Source organism: Panthera pardus, unplaced genomic scaffold, assembly GCF_024362965.1.
Source record: "Panthera pardus isolate Hobbes unplaced genomic scaffold, ASM2436296v1 HiC_scaffold_22, whole genome shotgun sequence".
Classification (NCBI taxonomy): domain Eukaryota; kingdom Metazoa; phylum Chordata; class Mammalia; order Carnivora; family Felidae; genus Panthera; species Panthera pardus.
Window position 1 is genome coordinate 7,455,155 of NW_026526788.1, and position 21,263 is coordinate 7,476,417.

General features: G+C 44.5%; 1 protein-coding gene across 3 annotated transcripts in view; it reads left to right on the plus strand.

The window, feature by feature from the left end:
• The window catches only part of MTR (5-methyltetrahydrofolate-homocysteine methyltransferase), a 137,128-nt gene that overhangs the window by 41,632 nt on the left and 74,233 nt on the right, over positions 1-21,263 (plus strand). For all 3 annotated transcript variants that reach the window (XM_019418899.2, XM_019418900.2, XM_019418901.2), the window contains exons 15-16: positions 7,306-7,491; positions 19,588-19,767. In XM_019418899.2, the coding sequence (XP_019274444.2) occupies positions 7,306-7,491; positions 19,588-19,767 (366 nt within the window). The remainder of the gene's footprint in view (positions 1-7,305; positions 7,492-19,587; positions 19,768-21,263) is intronic.

Below are 21,263 nucleotides of genomic sequence, written 5' to 3' on the forward strand. Positions count from 1 at the left end.
CGGTTTAGAAAGTGGGCCTGGTATCGTCACTGGTGCCTGACCCCTTTCCTAGCAAACCTGTCACTGCCAGTGTGGTAAGAAAGAGCAGAGTCGATGGCTCCCTCGTTCCGTCATGCTCTGCTTTGGAAGAGTGGCCTACGGACGAGCCGACTGCCCTGGGAACCTTCCCTGCATTCTCCTGCCCTGCTCTCTCTTTGCCCTAGGTGCCCTTGGGAGGCGAGGTGCCTCCGAGACATGCTGCTCACCTGCCCCCACGTTACCCACACTTCATGGCACTGTGTGTCTAGTCGTTTATCTTAACAAGCTTGGGGAAGCCCGGGAGCCTCCTGCTCCATCAGTGCCCCCCAGTCTAGCACGGGGCCTGACGTGGGCGTCACTTTAAGTAATGGAGCTTAGGGGGGGTTCCGGAAGATGGCGGCGTAGGAGGACGCGGGGCTCACAGCGCGTCCTGCCGATCACTTAGATTCCACCTACACCTGCCTAAAGAACCCAGAAAACCGCCAGAGGATCAGCAGAAGGGAGTCTCCGGAGTCAAGCGCAGACCAGAGGCCCACGGAAGAGGGTAGGAAGGGCGGTGAGGCGGTGCGCGCTCCACGGACTGGCGGGAGGGAGCCGGGGCGGAGGGGCGGCCCGCCGGCCAAGCAGAGCCCCCGAGTCTGGCTGGCAAAAGCGGAGGGGCCGGACGGACTGTGTTCCGACAGCAAGCGCGACTTAGCGTCTGGGAGGTCATAAGTTAACAGCTCTGCTCGGAAAGCGGGAAGGCTGGAGGACAAAGGGAGGGAGAGCTGCTGAGCCCCCGGACGGCAGAGCTCAGCTTGGCGGGGAACAAAGGCGCCAGCGCCATCTCCCCCGCCCATCCCCCAGCCAAAATCCCAAAGGGAACCAGTTCCTGCCAGAGAACTTGCTCGCTCCGCGCAAACACCCAACTCTGTGCTTCTGCGGAGCCAAACCTCCGGCAGCGGATCTGACTCCCTCCCGCTGCCACAGGGCTCCTCCTGAAGTGGATCACCTAAGGAGAAGCGAGCTAAGCCTGCCCCTCCAGCCCCCGTGCACCTTGCCTACCCACCCCAGCTAATACGCCAGATCCCCAGCAACACAAGCCTGGCAGTGTGCAAGTAGCCCAGACGGGACACGCCACCCCACAGTGAATCCCGCCCCTAGGAGAGGGGAAGAGAAGGCACACACCAGTCTGACTGTGGCCCCAGCAGTGGGCTGGGGGCAGACATCAGGTTGGACTGCGGCCCCGCCCACTAACTCCAGTTATACACCACAGCACAGGGGAAGTGCACTGCAGGTCCTCACCACGCCAGGGACTCTCCAAAATGACCAAACGGAAGAATTCCCCTCAGAAGAATCTCCAGGAAATAACAACAGCTAATGAACTGATCAAAAAGGATTTAAATAATATAACAGAAAGTGAATTTAGAATAATAGTCATAAAATTAATCGCTGGGCTTGAAAACAGTATACAGGACAGCAGAGAATCTCTTGCCACAAAGATCGAGGGACTAAGGAACAGTCACGAGGAGTTGAAAAACGCTTTAAACGAATTGCAAAACAAAATGGAATCCACGATGGCTCGGCTTGAAGAGGCAGAGGAGAGAATAGGTGAACTAGAAGATAAAGTTATGGAGAAAGAGGAAGCTGAAAGAAAGAGAGATAAAAAAATCCAGGAGTATGAGGGGAAAATTAGAGAACTAAGTGATACACTAAAAAAAAAATAATATACGCATAATTGGTATCCCAGAGGAGGAAGAGAGAGGGAAGGGTGCTGAAGGGGTACTTGAAGAAATTATAGCTGAGAACTTCCCTGAACTGGGGAAGGAAAAAGGCATTGAAATCCAAGAGGCACAGAGAACTCCCTTCAGACGTAACTTGAATCGATCTTCTGCACGACATATCATAGTGAAACTGGCAAAATACAAGGATAAAGAGAAAATTCTGAAAGCAGCAAGGGATAAACGTGCCCTCACATATAAAGGGAGACCTATAAGACTCGTGACTGATCTCTCCTTTGAAACTTGGCAGGCCAGAAAGGCTTGGCACGATATCTACAGTGTGCTAAACAGAAAAAATATGCAGCCGAGAATCCTTTATCCAGCAAGTCTGTCATTTAGAATAGAAGGAGAGATAAAGGTCTTCCCAAACAAACAAAAACTGAAGGAATTTGTCACCACGAAACCAGCCCTACAAGAGATCCTAAGGGGGATCCTGTGAGACAAAGTACCAGAGACATCACTACAAGCATAAAACATACAGACGTCACAATGACTCTAAACCCATATCTTTCTATAATAACACTGAATGTAAATGGATTAAATGCGCCAACTAAAAGACATAGGGTATCAGAATGGATAAAAAAACAAGACCCATCTATTTGCTGTCTACAAGAGACTCATTTTAGATCTGAGGACACCTTTAGATTGAGAGTGAGGGGATGGAGAACTATTTATCATGCTCCTGGAAGCCAAAAGAAAGCTGGAGTAGCCATACTTATATCAGACAAACTAGACTTTAAATTAAAGGCTGTAACAAGAGATGAAGAAGGGCATTATATAATAATCACAGGGTCTATCCACCAGGAAGAGCTAACTATTATAAATGTCTATGCGCCAAATACCCGAGCCCCCAGATATATAAAACAATTACTCATAAACATAAGCAACCTTATTGATAAGAATGTGGTCATTGCAGGGGACTTTAACACCCCACTTACAGAAATGGATAGATCATCTAGATACACAGTCAATAAAGAAACAAGGGCCCTGAATGATACATTGGATCAGATGGACTTGACAGATATATTTAGAACTCTGCATCCCAAAGCAACAGAATATACTTTCTTCTCGAGTGCACATGGAACATTCTCCAAGATAGATCATATACTGGGTCACAAAACAGCCCTTCATAAGTTTACAAGAATTGAAATTATACCATGCATACTTTCAGACCACAATGCTATGAAGCTTGAAATCAACCACAGGAAAAAGTCTGGAAAACCTCCAAAAGCATGGAGGTTAAAGAACACCCTACTAACGAATGAGTGGGTCAACCAGGCAATTAGAGAAGAAATTAAAACATATATGGAAACAAACGAAAATGAAAATACAACAATCCAAACGCTTTGGGATGCAGCGAAGGCAGTCCTGAGAGGAAAATACATTGCAACCCAGGCCTATCTCAAGAAACAAGAAAAATCCCAAATACAAAATCTAACAGCACACCTAAAGGAAATAGAAGCAGAACAGCAAAGACAGCCTAAACCCAGCAGAAGAAGAGAAATAATAAAGATCAGAGCAGAAATAAACAATATAGAATCTAAAAAAACTGTAGAGCAGATCAACGACACCAAGAGTTGGTTTTTTGAAAAAATAAACAAAATTGACAAACCTCTAGCCAGGCTTCTCAAAAAGAAAAGGGAGATGACCCAAATAGATAAAATCATGAATGAAAATGGAATGATTACAACCAATCCCTCAGAGATACAAACAATTATCAGGGAATACTATGAAAAATTATATGCCAGCAAATTGGACAACCTGGAAGAAATGGACAAATTCCTAAACATGCACACTCTTCCAAAACTCAATCAGGAGGAAATAGAAAGCTTGAACAGACCCATCACCAGCGAAGAAATTGAATCGGTTATCAAAAATCTCCCAACAAATAAGAGTCCAGGACCAGATGGCTTCCCAGGGGAGTTCTACCAGACATTTAAAGCAGAGATAATACCTATCCTTCTCAAGCTATTCCAAGAAATAGAAAGGGAAGGAAAACTTCCAGACTCATTCTATGAAGCCAGTATTACTTTGATTCCTAAACCAGACAGAGACCCAGTAAAAAAAGAGAACTACAGGCCAATATCCCTGATGAATATGGATGCAAAAATTCTTAATAAGATACTAGCAAATCGAATTCAACAGCATATAAAAAGAATTATTCACCATGATCAAGTGGGATTCATTCCTGGGATGCAGGGCTGGTTCAACATTCGCAAATCGATCAACGTGATACATCACATTAACAAAAAAAAAGAGAAGAACCATATGAACCTGTCAATCGATGCAGAAAAGGCCTTTGACAAAATCCAGCACCCCTTCTTAATGAAAACCCTTGAGAAAGTCGGGATAGAAGGAACATACTTAAAGATCATAAAGGCCATTTATGAAAAGCCCACAGCTAACATCATCCTCAGTGGGGAAAAACTGAGAGCTTTTTCCCTGAGATCAGGAACACGACAGGGATGCCCACTGTCACCGCTGCTGTTTAATATAGTGCTGGAAGTTCTAGCATCAGCAATCAGACAACAAAAGGAAATCAAAGGCATCAAAATTGGCAAAGATGAAGTCAAGCTTTCGCTTTTTGCAGATGACATGATATTATACATGGAAAATCCGATAGACTCCACCAAAAGTCTGCTAGAACTGATACATGAATTCAGCAAAGTTGCAGGATACAAAATCAATGTGCAGAAATCAGTTGCATTCTTATACACTAACAATGAAGCAACAGAAAGACAAATGAAGAAACTGATCCCATTCACAATTGCACCAAGAAGCATAAAATACCTAGGAATAAATCTAACCAAAGATGTAAAAGATCTGTATGCTGAAAACTATAGAAAGCTTATGCAGGTAATTGAAGAAGATATAAAGAAATGGAAAGACATTCCCTGCTCATGGATTGGAAGAATAAATATTGTCAAAATGTCAATACTACCCAAAGCTATCTACACATTCAATGCAATCCCAATCAAAATTGCACCAGCATTCTTCTCGAAACTAGAACAAGCAATCCTAAAATTCATATGGAACCACAAAAGGCCCCGAATAGCCAAAGTAATTTTGAAGAAGAAGACCAAAGCAGGAGGCATCACAATCCCAGACTTTAGCCTCTACTACAAAGCTGTCATCATCAAGACAGCATGGTATTGGCATAAAAACAGACACATAGACCAATGGAATAGAATAGAAACCCCAGAACTAGACCCACAAACGTATGGCCAACTCATCTTTGACAAAGCAGGAAAGAACATCCAATGGAAAAAAGACAGTCTCTTTAACAAATGGTGCTGGGAGAACTGGACAGCAACATGCAGAAGGTTGAAACTAGACCACTTTCTCACACCATTCACAAAAATAAACTCAAAATGGATAAAGGACCTGAATGTGAGACAGGAAACCATCAAAACCTTAGAGGAGAAAGCAGGAAAAGACCTCTCTGACCTCAGCCGTAGCAATCTCTTACTCGGCACATCCCCAAAGGCAAGGGAATTAAAAGCAAAAGTGAATTACTGGGACCTTATGAAGATAAAAAGCTTCTGCACAGCAAAGGAAACAACCAACAAAACTAAAAGGCAACCAACGGAATGGGAAAAGATATTTGCAAATGACACATCGGACAAAGGGCTAGTATCCAAAATCTATAAAGAGCTCATCAAACTCCACACCCGAAAAACAAATAACCCAGTGAAGAAATGGGCAGAAAACATGAATAGACACTTCTCTAAAGAAGACATCCGGATGGCCAACAGGCACATGAAAAGATGTTCAACGTCGCTCCTTATCAGGGAAATACAAATCAAAACCACACTCAGATACCACCTCACGCCAGTCAGAGTGGCCAAAATGAAGAAATCAGGAGACTATAGATGCTGGAGAGGATGTGGAGAAACAGGAACCCTCTTGCACTGTTGGTGGGAATGCAAATTGGTGCAGCCGCTCTGGAAAGCAGTGTGGAGGTTCCTCAGAAAATTAAAAATAGACCTACCCTATGACCCAGCAATAGCACTGCTAGGAATTTATCCAAGGGATACAGGAGTACTGATGCATAGGGGCACCTGTACCCCAATGTTTATAGCGGCACTCTCAACAATAGCCAAATTATGGAAAGAGCCTAAATGTCCATCAACTGATGAATGGATAAAGAAATTGTGGTTTATATACACAATGGAATACTACGTGGCAATGAGAAAAAATGAAATATGGCCTTTTGTAGCAACATGGATGGAACTGGAGAGTGTGATGCTAAGTGAAATAAGCCATACAGAGAAAGACAGATACCATATGGTTTCACTCTTATGTGGATCCTGAGAAACATAACAGAAACCCATGGGGGAGGGGAAGGAAAAAAAAAAAAAAAGAGGTTAGAGTGGGAGAGAGCCAAAGCATTAGAGACTGTTAAAAACTGAGAACAAACTGAGGGTTGATGGGGGGTGGGAGGGAGGGCAGGGTGGGTGATGGGTATTGAGGAGGGCACCTTTTGGGATGAGCACTGGGTGTTGTATGGAAACCAATTTGACAGTAAATTTCATATATTAAAAAATAAAAAAAAAAAAAAAGGAAAAAAAAAAAAAAAGTAATGGAGCTTAGATCAGCTGCCCTCTTTCATTTCTTTGCTTGAAGCTAGTCCTGCCTTGGAACCCTTACTTACTTTTACTTTTCCTGGAACAGAGGCACGAATGCACAGAGACTGTTAAAAATGAACCCGTTCTCATCTGTGCGTTCCAGTTTTGTCCTTTATTTTAGTTATATGCTTTTATTAAATATTACATCTTTTCCTTTCTAATAGTAAAACGCTTCTACTTCTAGAACTCTTCTAAACACCCCCGCCCCCAGTCAGGAAATTGATTTTCTTTTCTTTCTCTTTTTAAAAAAAATTTTAATGTTTATTTATTTGTGAGAATGAGTCAGGGTGTAAGCATGGGAGGGGGCGGAGAGAGAGGGAGACACAGAATCCGAAGCAGGCTCCAGGCTCTGAACTGTCAATGCAGAGCCCGATGTGGGGCTCAGACTCAAGGACCATAAGATCATGACCTGAACTGAAGTCAGATGCTTAACCGACTGAGCCACCCGGGCACCCCAAGAACTTGATTTTCTAAAGGGAAGATTGAATTTGAATAACTTGGCTGGAAGGCTGTTCCCAGGGGTGTACAAGGCTGAGCATTAACCCCAGAGTCAGATCAGGGATTTTCTGAATCCTGTTGGAGATTTAGTTTAGGCACTCGAAAGCGTAACCTGGAAATGAAGCCGGTGAGCTGACCTCAGTGGTTTCATTCCAGTGTTTAGTCGTGATCTTTGATTTATAAATTCCTGGTTTCTACGTGGGGTCTCTTGTAAGACTGGAATTACTCCCAAGTATTTTGGGCATTAAGAACGACTACCTTAAAATCCTCTTTCTGCCACACTACTATTATTTGTTTGTTGTTTTCCTAAATAAGAAATAAGGAATATTTGGGAGCCCTTGGGTGGGAGTTTGTAGTGACTTGTAATTTTTCTGTGACTTTTCTTGCCCTTCTGATCTCAGGTGCCCTTGTGCATCGACTCCTCCAATTTTGCTGTGATTGAAGCCGGGCTGAAATGCTGCCAAGGGAAGTGCATTGTCAATAGCATTAGTCTGAAGGAGGGCGAGGGCGACTTCCTGGAGAAGGCTAGAAAGATTAAGAAGTTTGGAGCTGCTGTGGTGGTCATGGCGTTTGATGAAGAAGGGCAGGTGAGTGAGGACTTTGGACTGAGCTCCATCGCGTTACACGGGCTAGACCAGGCAGCGGAAGACAGTAGAGTCCAGAACACCATAAGTACCATGTGGGTGTGCACGGGTGGATACACACGTCATGCACGTGTACAGATACTCGTCACTACAAGTAGGAAAATCTGATATATTCTGAAGTCTTTGTATCAGTTGAGGAAGGTATTATTCAGTGAATGCTATTAGACCGACTGGCTGTGCGTTTGGAAGAAAATAAAGTAGAGCCCCGTTTCCCACCGTATCCTAAAATGCAGCCTACGTCAATGGACGATCTTAACGGAAAAAACAAAATTCTGAGGAGTATATGGGCACTTACCCAACTAAACTTGGGAAGCCAGGAGGAAAATTAATAGAGGTATCCACCTGAAAATGTTTAACTTTCTGGGGTGAAGGACATGGTACCATCTGCAACATGAGTGGTAGCAGTGGGTTAACATCCCCAACATGCAACGTTTCTGTAAATTGGAAAATGAAACACCCAAATCAAGCCAAAAGAAGTCTAGACAAAGGAAGTGAATAAGCAGTTTATAGAAAAAGAAAAGCAAAGAGCTAATCTAGGAGAAGATACTATAGTTTGTAGTGATTAAGGAAATAAAAAATGAAGCATTAATAGGATATTTATTTTTTTTTCAACGTTTTTTTTTTTTTTTTTTTTTTTTTTTTATTTTTGGGACAGAGAGAGACAGAGAATGAGCGGGGGAGGGGCAGAGAGAGAGGGAGACACAGAATCGGAAGCAGGCTCCAGGCTCTGAGCCATCAGCCCAGAGCCTGACGCGGGGCTCGAACTCACGGACTGCGAGATCGTGACCTGGCTGAAATCGGACGCTTAACCGACTGCGCCACCCAGGCGCCCCAGGATATTTATTTTTTTTAATCAAAGAGAAAAATCTCTTTTGCACTCTTCTGGATTATTTGAATTTTTCTCCTAGTGAAAACCTATCTTTTGGACAAAATCAGTAACACTTTAGTCACAAACAATTTTACTCTAAAACTACAAAAAGCAGAGAAAGGAAAGAAAAAGGACATATAATTCCACTACTCGTCAGTCATACAGAATAAGAAGTCAGTATGTCCCGATCTGAAACCACGCCTACCCTCCAGTTAACTGGCATTTTTTTCCTCAGCTTATACAGACACACATGTATCCACATAAGTCTTGTTTTATTAAATAAAACTGGGATCATGTTGTCAAATGGCTCCTCTCGTCGTGTCCCTGCCACGGTATCAGGGAGGGGCAGTGGGAAGCTTGAAACATAATGTCAAGCGAGCGAAGGGTGTGCAGTGATTATGTTGTATTGATGCCTTATACCTCACGTGACTTTTAGAACCATTTTTGTGTCTCTTCAGTATTTTTTAAAAACAATGAAAAAAAAATTCCATCCCTTGTGAGTCAGCCCCCACCACCCCCCGACCCCAGGAATCTCATAATAGGTTGATACGTGAAGGTACGTGTTCAAGCTCCTCGTGGTGTTATGGTAGCAGAAACTGGCAAAGAGTCTGACAGTCCATGAGTAGCGGATGCCGCACAGAGCACTGCGTACCGGCTAAACGGGATGAGGTGTGGAACCAGGTCCACAATATATCGAAAAATGGGGAAAAAAGGCAGCATGATCCCGGTTTTATTTAATAAAACAAGACTTATGTGGATACATGTGTGTCTGTATAAGCTGAGGGAAAAAAACACCAGTTAACTGGAGGGTAGGCGTGGTTTCAGATCGGGACATACTGACTTCTTATTCTGTATGACTGACGAGTAGTGGAATTATATGTCCTTTTTCTTTCCTTTCTCTGCTTTTTGTAGTTTTAGAGTAAAATTGTGACTGAAGTGTTACCGATGTTGTCCAAAAGATATGTTTTCACTAGGAGAAAAATTCAAATAATCCAGAAGAGTGCAAAAGAGATGATTTTGGTAATGGACATGTATTGAACCTTGACTCCTACCAAGCAGGCACGCTACGCACGTTAAATCAGCTTTTTGCCCCAGCATAGAAGTGTTGGCTATGTTTTATTATTTTTTTCGTATTCCACGTGAGGAAACCAAAGCGCTTGCGGCCCTGTTGTCACACAGGTGGCTGGTGCTAGGATTTGAGCCCGGATCTGGTGTCATTCACCGGCATCTTTGCTAAATGGTCGGGTGAAAGAACCCAGGGTAAGGCTAGCCGGGGAAGAGTTGGCTGTTTTAGAAAAAGCCACCTCAGAAAGTCCTTCTGAAGAGGAAACACATTAAAAACCTGAACTGAACGAGAAAGCCGTGGGACCATTTAGGAAAAGAGGAGAAGTTCTCGAGAATTAAACATTTTATATAAGTGAATTTACACCTGCTGTTCTGGAACCTTCCCCCGACTCGGCCGAGTATCGGCATCTTCCTGTCTTGGTAAATATGAGTTATAACTCCGTCTCTCATGGTTGTGTTAGATTCCAGGATTGTGTGTTTTCCTTAGTCTGATATTGAATGACATTACAGTTGTTTCTAATTTTTTAGTGAAAGGAACATGGCCGGCAAATTCCCGAATTCATTCAGCTATTTCCTCTGGGAAATGGTTGTCCTCGGATGTGCGGGTGTTTAACATTTGGACACGTACCGTTAAGTCCTCCTTCTGCAAAGTTGTTATCCAGGCCTCTTCCCCTGCCAGTTCAGTGTGGTGAGACCTTCTGGCATTGTTTTTATTTTTACCTAAGATGTCTATGTAGGTAGTTACAGAGGCAACTACCGCTGTGTGGGTTTTTCTAAAACCCAGAAGCCTCCAGCCCTCTAGCCCCCCAGCGGCAACCATGTCTGCTTTTATCTGATACTCACAGCAGTTCCCTCCTTGTCTTCGAATCCCAGTTTTAGGTATTATTTATTGCCTCTCTATAGTGGGGATGAGTTTGGCGTTTTTACTATCCTCTGTACCCCCACTTCACACATCTTTACTTGTATCCCCCCCATCCTCCCACTACGGTTAATTTTAGTTGTGACTATTTTCGGTGCTCACGTCACTAAGCAACGTACAAGCCCAGACATGTGGTCGTATGCGACAGTTCCTTTTCTTTCCTGCACCCTGTTTGCTTTCCGTGAAATCAGTACTTTCCGTCTGCTTTGTTTCTCGTACAGTTTATTTTCAAAATATCCTCTAGTTGTGTAAATTTCCAGTATCCAGTGTATCCAAACACAGTCAGAAGATGGTCATTTAAATTTCTTGAGGAATGCTGTCTTCAGGTCTTCTGACACAGTCTGGGAAGGTCGTAGTCTGACTGGCAGCTGGCCCTGTGAAGCGTCCCTCGCCGTCCTCCTGGGTATTCCTCTTACTCCTCCCTTAGATTTTTAGATCTCCTAATTGCCTCATTCTTTTTTTTTTTTTTAATTAAGACATTTTTTAATGTTTATTTATTTTTGAGAGAGAGTGTGAGCAGGAGAGGGGCAGAGAAAGAGGGAGACACAGAATCCAAAGCAGGCTCCAGGCACGGAGCTGTAAGGACAGAGCCTGATGCGGGGCTCGAACTCACAGACTGGGAGATCATGACCTGAGCCGAAGTTGGACACTCAACCGACTGAGCCACCTGGGTGCCCCTGCCTCATTCTTGGTTTGAGCTCTCCTGTGGTGAAGTGCATTCTCTGTCACCTTCCTAAGAAAGAAAACATGGCGGTAAAATTTTTTGAACCCTACGTGTCTGAAAATGGCTGTATTCTACTTTTATACTAATCGACAGTTGGACGGGGGTATAGGATAGAGGCTTGGAATTCTTTCCCCTTTGCTTTGAAAACATGGTCTTCTGGTTTCCACTAGGGCTGTTCTAACCCTTCGTTCTTTATTGTGAAACCTATTTGTTTTCCTACTTTCTGGATGCTTCTCGGATCTTCTCTGTCCATGGTGTTCTGAAATCTCTTGATGATGAGCCATCTCTCATCAGGTACACCCAGTGGTCTCTTTTGATTTGGGAAACTTGAGGCCACAGTTGCAGCAAGTTTTCTTGAATGTTTTTATCTTCTCTTTTCGCACATGTGGTATTCAGATATTGCATGTTTTGGAAAGGTTGCCTAATTTTCTTTTCTTTCCTGTTTTTTCAGTCCTAGCATTTTGCTGTGCTCAGTGTGAGATTTCTACACCTGTATTTATTCTCCAGACTCTCTATTGAGTCTTATTTCTAGGAGCTCTTTCTCTTTTTGTTATCTAAGTGTTCTGTAAGAAATTGGTATAGAAATCTGTTATTAGTTGATGGAGGCAGATACTGGCTTTAATTCTTTCAAGTGCATCTTGAGCCCCTGGTGTGTGCCAGGCCCTAGGAAGATAGGGCATAAATGTGCAATGTGCATTTTTAGGGTGCACAGGGAGTAAGAAATAAAAACACAGGTCACACACACCGGTCAACATAAACATGTTGGATGTACAGTACTTGGGAATAATTTGTACATAGGTGGGATTTAAAGCAGGACGACTGTGTCTCCAAAGGAATGACTGTAGAGCAGAGGTCCCAGGACCAAGTGCATCTTGGAGCTGCAGTGCTCAGGGCCGGGGAGAGGAGGAGACCCCATGAGAAGAGTTCGAGGAGGAGCAGCCTGTTTGGTAGGAGAGGAACCAGAAGACGGGTTTCACTGGGAAGCCAAGTGAAGAACAAGCAAGAAGGGCCCGGTGAGCTATTTTAAAGAGCTGTGGTTAGATCAAGTAGGATGAGACAAAGAATTTATCACTGGATTTAGAACTGGGGTAGTTGATGATCTTGCTGTACTGTTTCCAAGGAGATGAAAGCTTAATTGGAGTGGGTTCAAGAGAGAATAGGAGAATTGGAGGCAGCAGGTGTAAACAACCTTTTTTGAAGAGTTTTGCTTTAAAGGGGAACAGAGGAATAGCGTGGAAACCAGAGATGGGTAGGGGGTTAAGAAAGGGCGCGCGCGTGTGTGTGTAAGACGGATGATGTGACGATATGTGTTTGCAAGCCGATGGGATTGATCTGGTAGAGAAAGAGGAATTAATGCACCAGGGAAAGGGGGTGTTTGCTAGCTCTGTGACCTTGTAAGTGGGGAGGGCCGGCAATCAGTGTGCAGGTTGGGGGCGGGGGGGGCAGTGTGCTCACACTGCTGGAGTGAAGTTGGAAGCCTGCAGATCCAGAGGCACGCTAGGCGGTGTTCCGGGGGAGTCTGTAACTGCTTGTTTTCTCAGTGAAGCATGCAGCAAGGTCAGCTCAGAATGGGAATGCAGTGTCGTGTGCTTTGCCAGCAGTGCGTCTGTGTGTAGCCAGCAGCCTCCATGGAGAAGGGGTCTCTGCCGGGGCTTTTAAAAACCATGCACAGCCCTGGACTCCCCCCTTTCGGTTCCTGGCTCGTGTGGTCTGGGGTGAGACCTGGGCTAAGTAATTTTTTTTAATTTTAAATTCCAGTATAGTTAACATACAGCGTTACATTCGTGTTAGATGTACCATGTAGGGATTCGGCAATTCCGTACATCACCCTGTGCGTGCGCCTCGCCTCGAGTGCCCTCCTTAATCCCCATCACCTCTTTCACCCGTCTCCCCACCCACCTCCCTTCTGGTAACTGTCGGCGTGTTCCCTGTAGTTAACAAGAGTCTATTTCTTGCCTAGCCTGTCCCTTTCTTGTTTTCGTTCCTTGGCTCATTTGTTTTGTTTCTTAAATCTGGCTTCAGGAATTTTGAGGCCTTAGAGGTGATGTGTATACTGTGATTGGAAACCAGCAGCGTGTATCTTGGTCCTCGGAGCAACCACCTGGGGGTAGCTGTCCTCCCATGTTAGAGTGAGTCAAGGTCAGATGGTTAGGACGTGCTGGAGCCAAGTTCGGATCCCTGATCTGCCAGTTTGAATACTGATGCGTGTTTCCAAGTCCTGTGTAACTTACCCCACGCTTTGTCCGTTCGCATTGCACAGTGTCCGGTCTGGTCTGAGAACGAGCTTTCCCAATGTAGATTTGAATGTGACTAGAAGTAAAAAGCAAGTGTAGGGAAAGAATCGTTTTAACCTAGTTACGAAAGAATGCAGATTAGAGCGATATTAAGGTAATGTTTTATCTGTACTAAGTCGGTGAAAGTAAACTTAAAAATGATCAAGGCCTGTGCTGGTACAGCAGTAGAAACAGAAAGCTTATTCATCCTAGAGCCTAGTATCAGGCTGGGACGGCCCTTTTGAAAGATGCCGTAATACCTGCCAAGACATATAAAAACGTTCATACCCTTTGAGCTAATGATCTCATTTCTGGGAAATTATCCCAATAAAAGAATTCGGCAGCATTAAGAACACTATATACGCAAAGATTTTTCACCAGCTTTATTGAACAAAAAGACACCTAAATGCCCAGCTGGAGAGAAATTGTTAGCTTAGATTACATCATTCTGTTGGGATATTATTCAGAGTATTCAAATATTAATTACGAAGACTATGGCAGGGTGACAGTGCTTATAAAATGTAAATAAAAAACATAAAACCAAAAATTATTTAGACACTGTATACATGACAACGTAAAAACTACATTTAATAAAGATCAGAAGAAAATGCTGTAAAGGAAAATAATTGTTACTATAAGGCAGTAGAACTAAAGATTCCTTTTAAATACTGCTTTCCCTATTTAAAAATAATTTTTCTGTATGATTATAGACATATATGTTTACTGAAGAATTATGAGAAATTACAAAGAACAAAACAAAAAAAATTCACGTATTTGCAAAGCTCAGAAGCCAACAATACAGATATTTTGGTTATTGTAAAGGCATGTCTTCTGTCAGTGAATTCTCCTCACACTCTTGGGTGTAGAAACAGTTAAGAACCAAGATTTGCTTTGCTTGGATGACATGGTTGCTTCTAAGGAGAAAGCCTTTCTCTTAAACATTTGTTTTTGAGAGAGAGAGAGAGAGGGAGAGAGAGAGGCAGAGAGAGGGGGGAGACAGAATCCCAAGCAGGCTCTGCACCATCAGCGCAGAGCCCAACGCGGGGCTCGAACCCCCGTGAGATCATGACCTGAGCTGAAATCAAGAGTTGACGCTTAACCAACTGAGCCACCCAGACGCCCCGAAAGCCTCTCTCTTAAATGGAAAAACTGTTGGAACTGAACAGAAGGGGGAACTCACGCCTGCTTTTGTTGCAGTATCTGGCTGCCGTCTTCGGTTTATGTTTGTGATTCATGTTGCACTGAAAACTGCGAGGTCAAGGTCGGATGTGGCTGAGGGGGCTCTGGCCCTGAGACTTCTGGAGTAAAAGGCAAATAAGGAAGCGTTTCTTTGTCTTTTGCTGATGTTCATAGTTTTGATTGCCTGTTATTTTAACTCCTTTATCCTTGAAATTTCTATGGGAAAATAATGTTATTACTACTACTAGATTTAATTTTCCTTTTCTAATTGAAATGATTATTTTGATAGAATAATTTTTGATAATGTGAGGTTTCTTAGAAATATAATTATCACCTAAAAGGATGGGCTTATATCATTTTTGTTTGCACGTGTGCAAACTAATTTCAAAGGATCAGTATCCTATAAATGCATCCGTTATATTCACATTTTCCTCTGTTAAATGATTTGAAGATAATTTTCCAACTTATGGAGAAATAAAGCCCCATTGGGATATTGATTAAAATTTAACCCTAACCTAGAGTATGATGATATCTTAGCAATATTCCTAGTTGTCATTTAGGAGCATAGGATGTCTTTCCAGTTATTATTAATGAGGTTTTATAGTTTTTCTTAAATAGAGAATTTCGGGAACCTTCCTAGGTGTTTTGTGTCACTTTGTTGTTGTGGTTGGCTTATTTTTTCCTTTCGTAAATATTTCTCCTTTGGTAATGATCTTTTAGATTTTTATTTCATGACAGCTTCTCTGTTGAATTTAGATAAATTGATACCGTTTTTCAGTTGAATGTCTTGTATTTTCCAGGAAGCTATGCACCATGGTATCGTAAATGGTTCTAGGAAAGGGAAGTAATAGTTCTCAGTTTTCCCTTTATTTTTACCTTGCTGAAGGTAGTTGACCCACGCCTAGGAGCTCATTCTCAACGTTTTCTCCTCTGATCCTCTCTGAGCTTTGTTAACATCCTACAAGTATTTCTGCATTTCAGAGGCCTCCTATTCAGTGGCTATGGAGAGGTCACCACTGCCCAGTTAAGCTTACGTGATTGGATATTTCTGTTCTTGGGCCTTTCCTTCTCAGGTGGACTATAGGTCTGAAGTCCTTGCAAAGACTTTTCCAGATTGCTTTCGGAGGCGGGAGTTCATGACAGGGATGTGAGGAACAGAAGGCCTCCACGCCTCTCTTGGTCCCCAGGCCTCCACGGAGCCTGGGACGCTCGTTACCTCACAGGAGTAACAGCACAGCTGGGGGACCTCCAGCTCAGGCTCTGGCTTCCCAGCGCGCCTGGCTTTCCTCTTTGTGATGGAGAAGATTTGAATGGGGTCGCTTGGCCCTAGCTAGGAAATGGTGCTGCTTCACCTGGGCCTTAGCATTGGCCTTGCAGAGTACGGTTTTCCAGCACACGGCTTCTATCTGTAGTTTCTGGAGAAAAAGCCACGGGCAGGCGTTGGATCATGATCATGACTACACAAATGAGTCTGGCCTCTGATTTCCTCATCTGCTGTGTCCCCAGTGGTCACATCTGAGACCCTGTCCTCCCTAGTGTTAGCATACTGTGGAGATTGTCTCTGTGTCTCATTGCCCTGTCTCCCGTCTCGTCCATTTCCCCCTCAAAGTCTGAGTCCCTGACATCCAGATTTTCTGCCTTGTGCATGAGCTGTGCCAGGGGCACCCCTCCCTTCCTTCAGCCGAGGGGTGAACCAGGGGCCCTCCAGGTTGGCCTTGCGTTTCCAGCGACCCCAGTGCACTCCTCCACCGTGGGCAGGGTCTCCACCGTCTTCACCCCTGGCCTTCACTTCTGCCCTCGTGATGCTGGGTTTCCTAACACCTGCCCGTGGCTGCCTGCTGTGTCCGTCCGCACATTTGCCACCATGGAGAATCCACTCAGAAGGCTTCTGAACTAAGCCCACGCCCTCTGTGGTTTTGGAAAGCCAGAGTGTTTTTCCTTGTAAACTTCTTTCTTCAGGTTTCTTCCTTCTGACTCATCGGTGCCCTGCTGATGGTGGCACCCATGTCCCTATCACTTCTGGCTTGGATTTCGTGGCAGCGGGATGGGCCTCCTGCTCATTCTTAACTAAAGCATCTGCCTACTGATGGCTGTCCGGCTTTCTGCAGCCTAAGAGTAAATCGGGTAGATGGCGAGATCATAAATGGCCTTTATTCCTTCCTTCTCGACCCTGAGATTTGTGGACTCATCCCTGAGGTTTTCTCATCGCTTGACCTGAAAAGGTGCCGCCTCACCGATCCAGGACCCCAGCTTGGCTTTACGGGAGAATCGCCAGGGGCTCCTAAAGATATCGTTGCTTAGCTCTCTTCTCAAGGTCCTGATCTAACCGGTCTAGGGGGAGGTCCAGGTATTAGAAAACACACCAGGAGCCCCACAGATGACAATGTGAGACCAGAGTGTAGAACCCTTGCGAACAGAGGGAGGCTCCCGTTCTCTTCTTTCCCTGGACCTCTCTTCTGGATCCTGTGAGATCCTCTGGCATGACTGTAGCTTGCTAGCGTGTTTATCTCCTAACCCTGGTTGAGGAACATGACAGAAAAAATCCTGGCGAATCTAACGTGATATGACCTGCTTCTGGCAAAGGTCTGCACACCGAGCCTCTGTTCATTCTGAGATTCATTTGTTTATTCAACGGCCGGGAGTTGAGTGTCTGTTAATGTGACGGGACTATTCCAGGTGCTACAGGAACAGTTTGACAAGGATGTATCCTTACGGGGCTGAGAGTTGGTGATTCTGTTCTGGCCCGAATAACGAATTCCTGCCCTGTGAGGACCCTCCTGCTTGTTCCGTGGGCAACGCTGCCTCCTGGTACACGGCTGGGCTTCCCTGCTCGCCTGCGCACGACACCCTAAGCCTTCCACACTTGGCCGCGTGTCATTCGTGGCTCAGAGAAGTGAGCAGGACCTGGATCTCTTGACCTACCAATCAAACTAGGCTGTAAGAGACACTGGCAGTGCTGGTAGCCCCAGGCCCCTCTGCCTCCTCTTTTAAGGAGCTTGGCTGGGCCATGAACCTAGAAGCTAGAACCCTTATTGGGCTCACTGGTGAAGGGTGAACCAAAGTCCAAGACTAAAGCCAGCCCTGGACGACCTGCTCCTGACTGCTTTCTCCAGGCCTACATCTTGGCCTTAACCTTGTCACTCTAACTGAAGGAGTAAGTTGTTGAAGAAATTCATTTAGGGAAGAAGAGAGCTTGCCACCTTCCCTAAAGCCTGGAGCGGTGGGGCCACAGAGCCCACTCCTGTCTCCCTTTCCCTTGGCCCTTGGTCCTGCTGAGTCATGGGGGCACTGAACCAGCTGAGGTGACACCTAACCCCACCAGCTGCAGGACGCCGGGAGAGATTGGAAACCAAAGGGAACAGTTGAAAGAATACCAAAGTAGGCAAGCTATTGAAAGCCTGGATCTAAGGGTGAGTTCTTTGTGTAATTCCCGACCGTGCCTTTTCTGGGGGGTGAGGCCTCTCTGAGTGGCCCTCATCTGTGTGCTCACCTGGAGAGCTTGCTCTCTGGAGGTCAGGACACTTAGTGCCCACGTCTAGGCAAGGGCGCCCTCCCTCAAAATAGCTTGTAGACTCAACACGTAGTTCAGTGGTGTTGGCCATTTGTCAGTAACATTTTACACACAGAATTGTGTGTGGCTTATTTTTTTGGATTGTCATGATAGCAAGTGTTCAGTTTTTCTTCAGAGCAGATTTGATTTTTTATGCAAGAAATCACTCGGGGCACCTGGGTGGCTCAGTCAGTTGAACATCCGACTCTTGTTTTGGCTCAGGTCACGATCTCACTGTTTGTGGGTTTGAGCCCTGCCTTGGGCTGTGTGCTGAAAGTGTGGAGCCTGCTTGGGATTCTCTCTCTTTCTCTCTCTCTCTCTCTCTCTCTCTCTCTCTCTCTCTCCTCCTCCCCCACTCACACTGTCTCTCAAAATTAAATACTTAAAAAAATATTTAAAATAACTCAGAATGTAATTTGTTGAATAAGCCCTGTGTTGAGGCTGTAAATTTGGTCTGAAGATAGTCTCCATTACAAAGTTCGGAAGGGCTTTGAGTAAAAGCAGTGTTGATTCAGTAAACAGTATCGAGCACATACTTTGGCAGGCACGGCTCTAGGCACAGGGGATACAGCAGGACTGGTGTTCTGGCTCAACAAGCTAATAAATAATAAAACATAAGAATAATAAGTTGCCAAATAAATACCATTTCTAGAAAGAGGTGCCACGAGGGGGATGGGATGGGGGAAACAGGCAGGGTGGCGGAGGGGACGGTAAGGAAGGCCAAACTGGAAAGAGCTGTCTGGGCTGGGACGTGTGTGATGCGAAGCACAGAGCCATGTCCCTGTGTGTCCCCGGCAGTGGCAGCAGTGCATTTCGCTCTAACGTAGAAGCTTGGCAGGTGTCCAAACCATCAGAGGAGCAGGGGGAAGAGTAGAGTAGATGAGAGAAAACGTTAGGAAATAAACCCGGAGACGTGAGCCCTGGCTGTAAGGCTTGAGGGGCAGCAGCTGGGAGTTTTGAGTCTTGCTGGAATCTGTTCCTTGCTTTCTAGTGTCACCGTTCTGAAGAGTAATATGGATTCTATTTACATTTATGATTTAAGGCACACGTTAATTAACCAGTGCATGGGGGGTGGGGAAGAAGGTGGGGATTCTTGGATCTTTGTGGAGTATTGGAGCAGGAAAATGCCAGAAACCCTTCAGAAGTGTTGCCTGGGTGATGAGTTAAGGTGCTGCAGGCAGATCTCGACAGGAGGGACGCTGACTCGTTAATTTGTTCCTCAGTAGCGTTTGAGTTTTTACCGTGTGTGTGTATTTTTTAAGAAGCTTATTTATTAATATACCACATGTGTGTGTGTGAGATTTTATTTTCACGGACTCAGTGTAGCTGTTGTGCTGGCGACAGTCTGTAAAACCCAAGCATTGGTACCCGAGTGCCTTCGACAAGTGAAATGTGCTTCTGCTTTCATAGATAACACTTCATTTTTCTATCTCAAATTACGTCTTTTCCTCCCTTCCCCAGGCGACAGAAACGGATGCCAAAATCAGAGTGTGCATCCGGGCCTACCATCTACTTGTGAAAAAACTGGGTTTTAATCCAAATGACATCATCTTTGACCCTAATATCCTCACGATTGGTACTGGGATGGAAGAACATAACCTGTATGCTGTTAATTTTATCCACGCCACAAAAATCATTAAAGTAAGTATGGATGTTTTCTCTTTCCTCCCCAAGACATCCCTCACATTTATCCCATGGCTCCAGTGAGTAGTTGGAGCTACATGATCATTGGCTGGGAATGTCGACATTTTACTCTTAGGTAGTAAATTCGTTTTCGGAAATTTAGGGGCCTTTTTTATTTTTCACGTATGTGTTTTACACTATGGAGTATAACATACATACTGGAGAAAATATATAAAAGGTACAGAGTGTAATAAATAAATATGAATCACGTAGTAGTTTTTACATAGGTCATGAAATAGAACGTGCCTAGTGCTCCCATGAGTCTCCCTTCAGATTACGCTCTCATTCTGAATTCTATGATGTAACCATCATCCTGAATTTTATGATACCACTTTGTTGCTTTTCTTTAGAATTTTATCGCTTATGTACAGTTTGTATTTGCAAATTCACCCACTTGGTAAAATTTATTCGTGACCCCAGAATCAGTACTCATGGTACTTTTGCAGTCGTTCATGGACATGCCCGTGTGCAGAGAGGTGAAAAATTCAAGCGGCCCCACCTACGCGTTCCCAGATGAGGTCAACAAGGACATACTCTCCTGCTTTTCTCAGCTATCATCCTGCAAACAAGCGTCCATTTCGTGGTCTATTTAAGTGCCATGTTTTTCACATTTTTGAGCATTTTCTTGGTAACTTCTTTCCCTGTTTCAATGGCCCCCAAGTATAGTGCTGCAGTGGCATCTAATGTGCCTGAGTGTGGGAAGGCTGGACATGCCTTGCAGAGAAAATACTTGCATTAGGTAAGCTTTGTTTAGATGGGACTTGTAGTGCTGTTGGCTGTGAGCTCAGTGTTAGTGAATCAATACTATACGTTAAACAAGATGTCTTTACACAAACACACGTAAGACAAGTTTATATATTGATGAGTAGATGAAAATTGTGTGACCAGAGGTTCACGGGAACAGAACTCTACTTTTCCCTTGGAGCAGTGATTCCGATATTCCTGGATTCATTGTTCACGGTGACTTTATGGAACAAAACTACCACAAATGATCAACTGTGTACCCAGTGCTTTGCCTAGTTTTGAGCTTAATATAAGATCTTGGGGCCCCTGGGTGGCTCAGTTGGTTAAGTGTCCGACTCTTGATTTCGGCTCAGCTGACAATCTCATAGTTTGTGAGATTGAGGAAGGAGCCTGCTTGGGATTCTCTCCTTCTCTCTCTCTCTCTCTCTCTGTCTCTCCCTAGCTTGCACACATGCTCTCTCTCAAAAAATAAACTTCAGGGGAACCTGGGTGGCTCAGTCAGTTAAGTGTCCGACTTTGGCTCAGGTCACGATCTATCTCACAGTTCATTGAGTTCAAGCCCTACATTGGGCTATGTGCTGACAGCACGGAGCCTGGAGCCTGCTTCGAGTTCTGTGTCTCTTCCTCTCTCTCTGCCCCTCCCCCATCCCTTCTTACATTCTGTCTCCCCCCCCCCCAAAATAAATAAACATTAAAAAAAAAAAACCTTT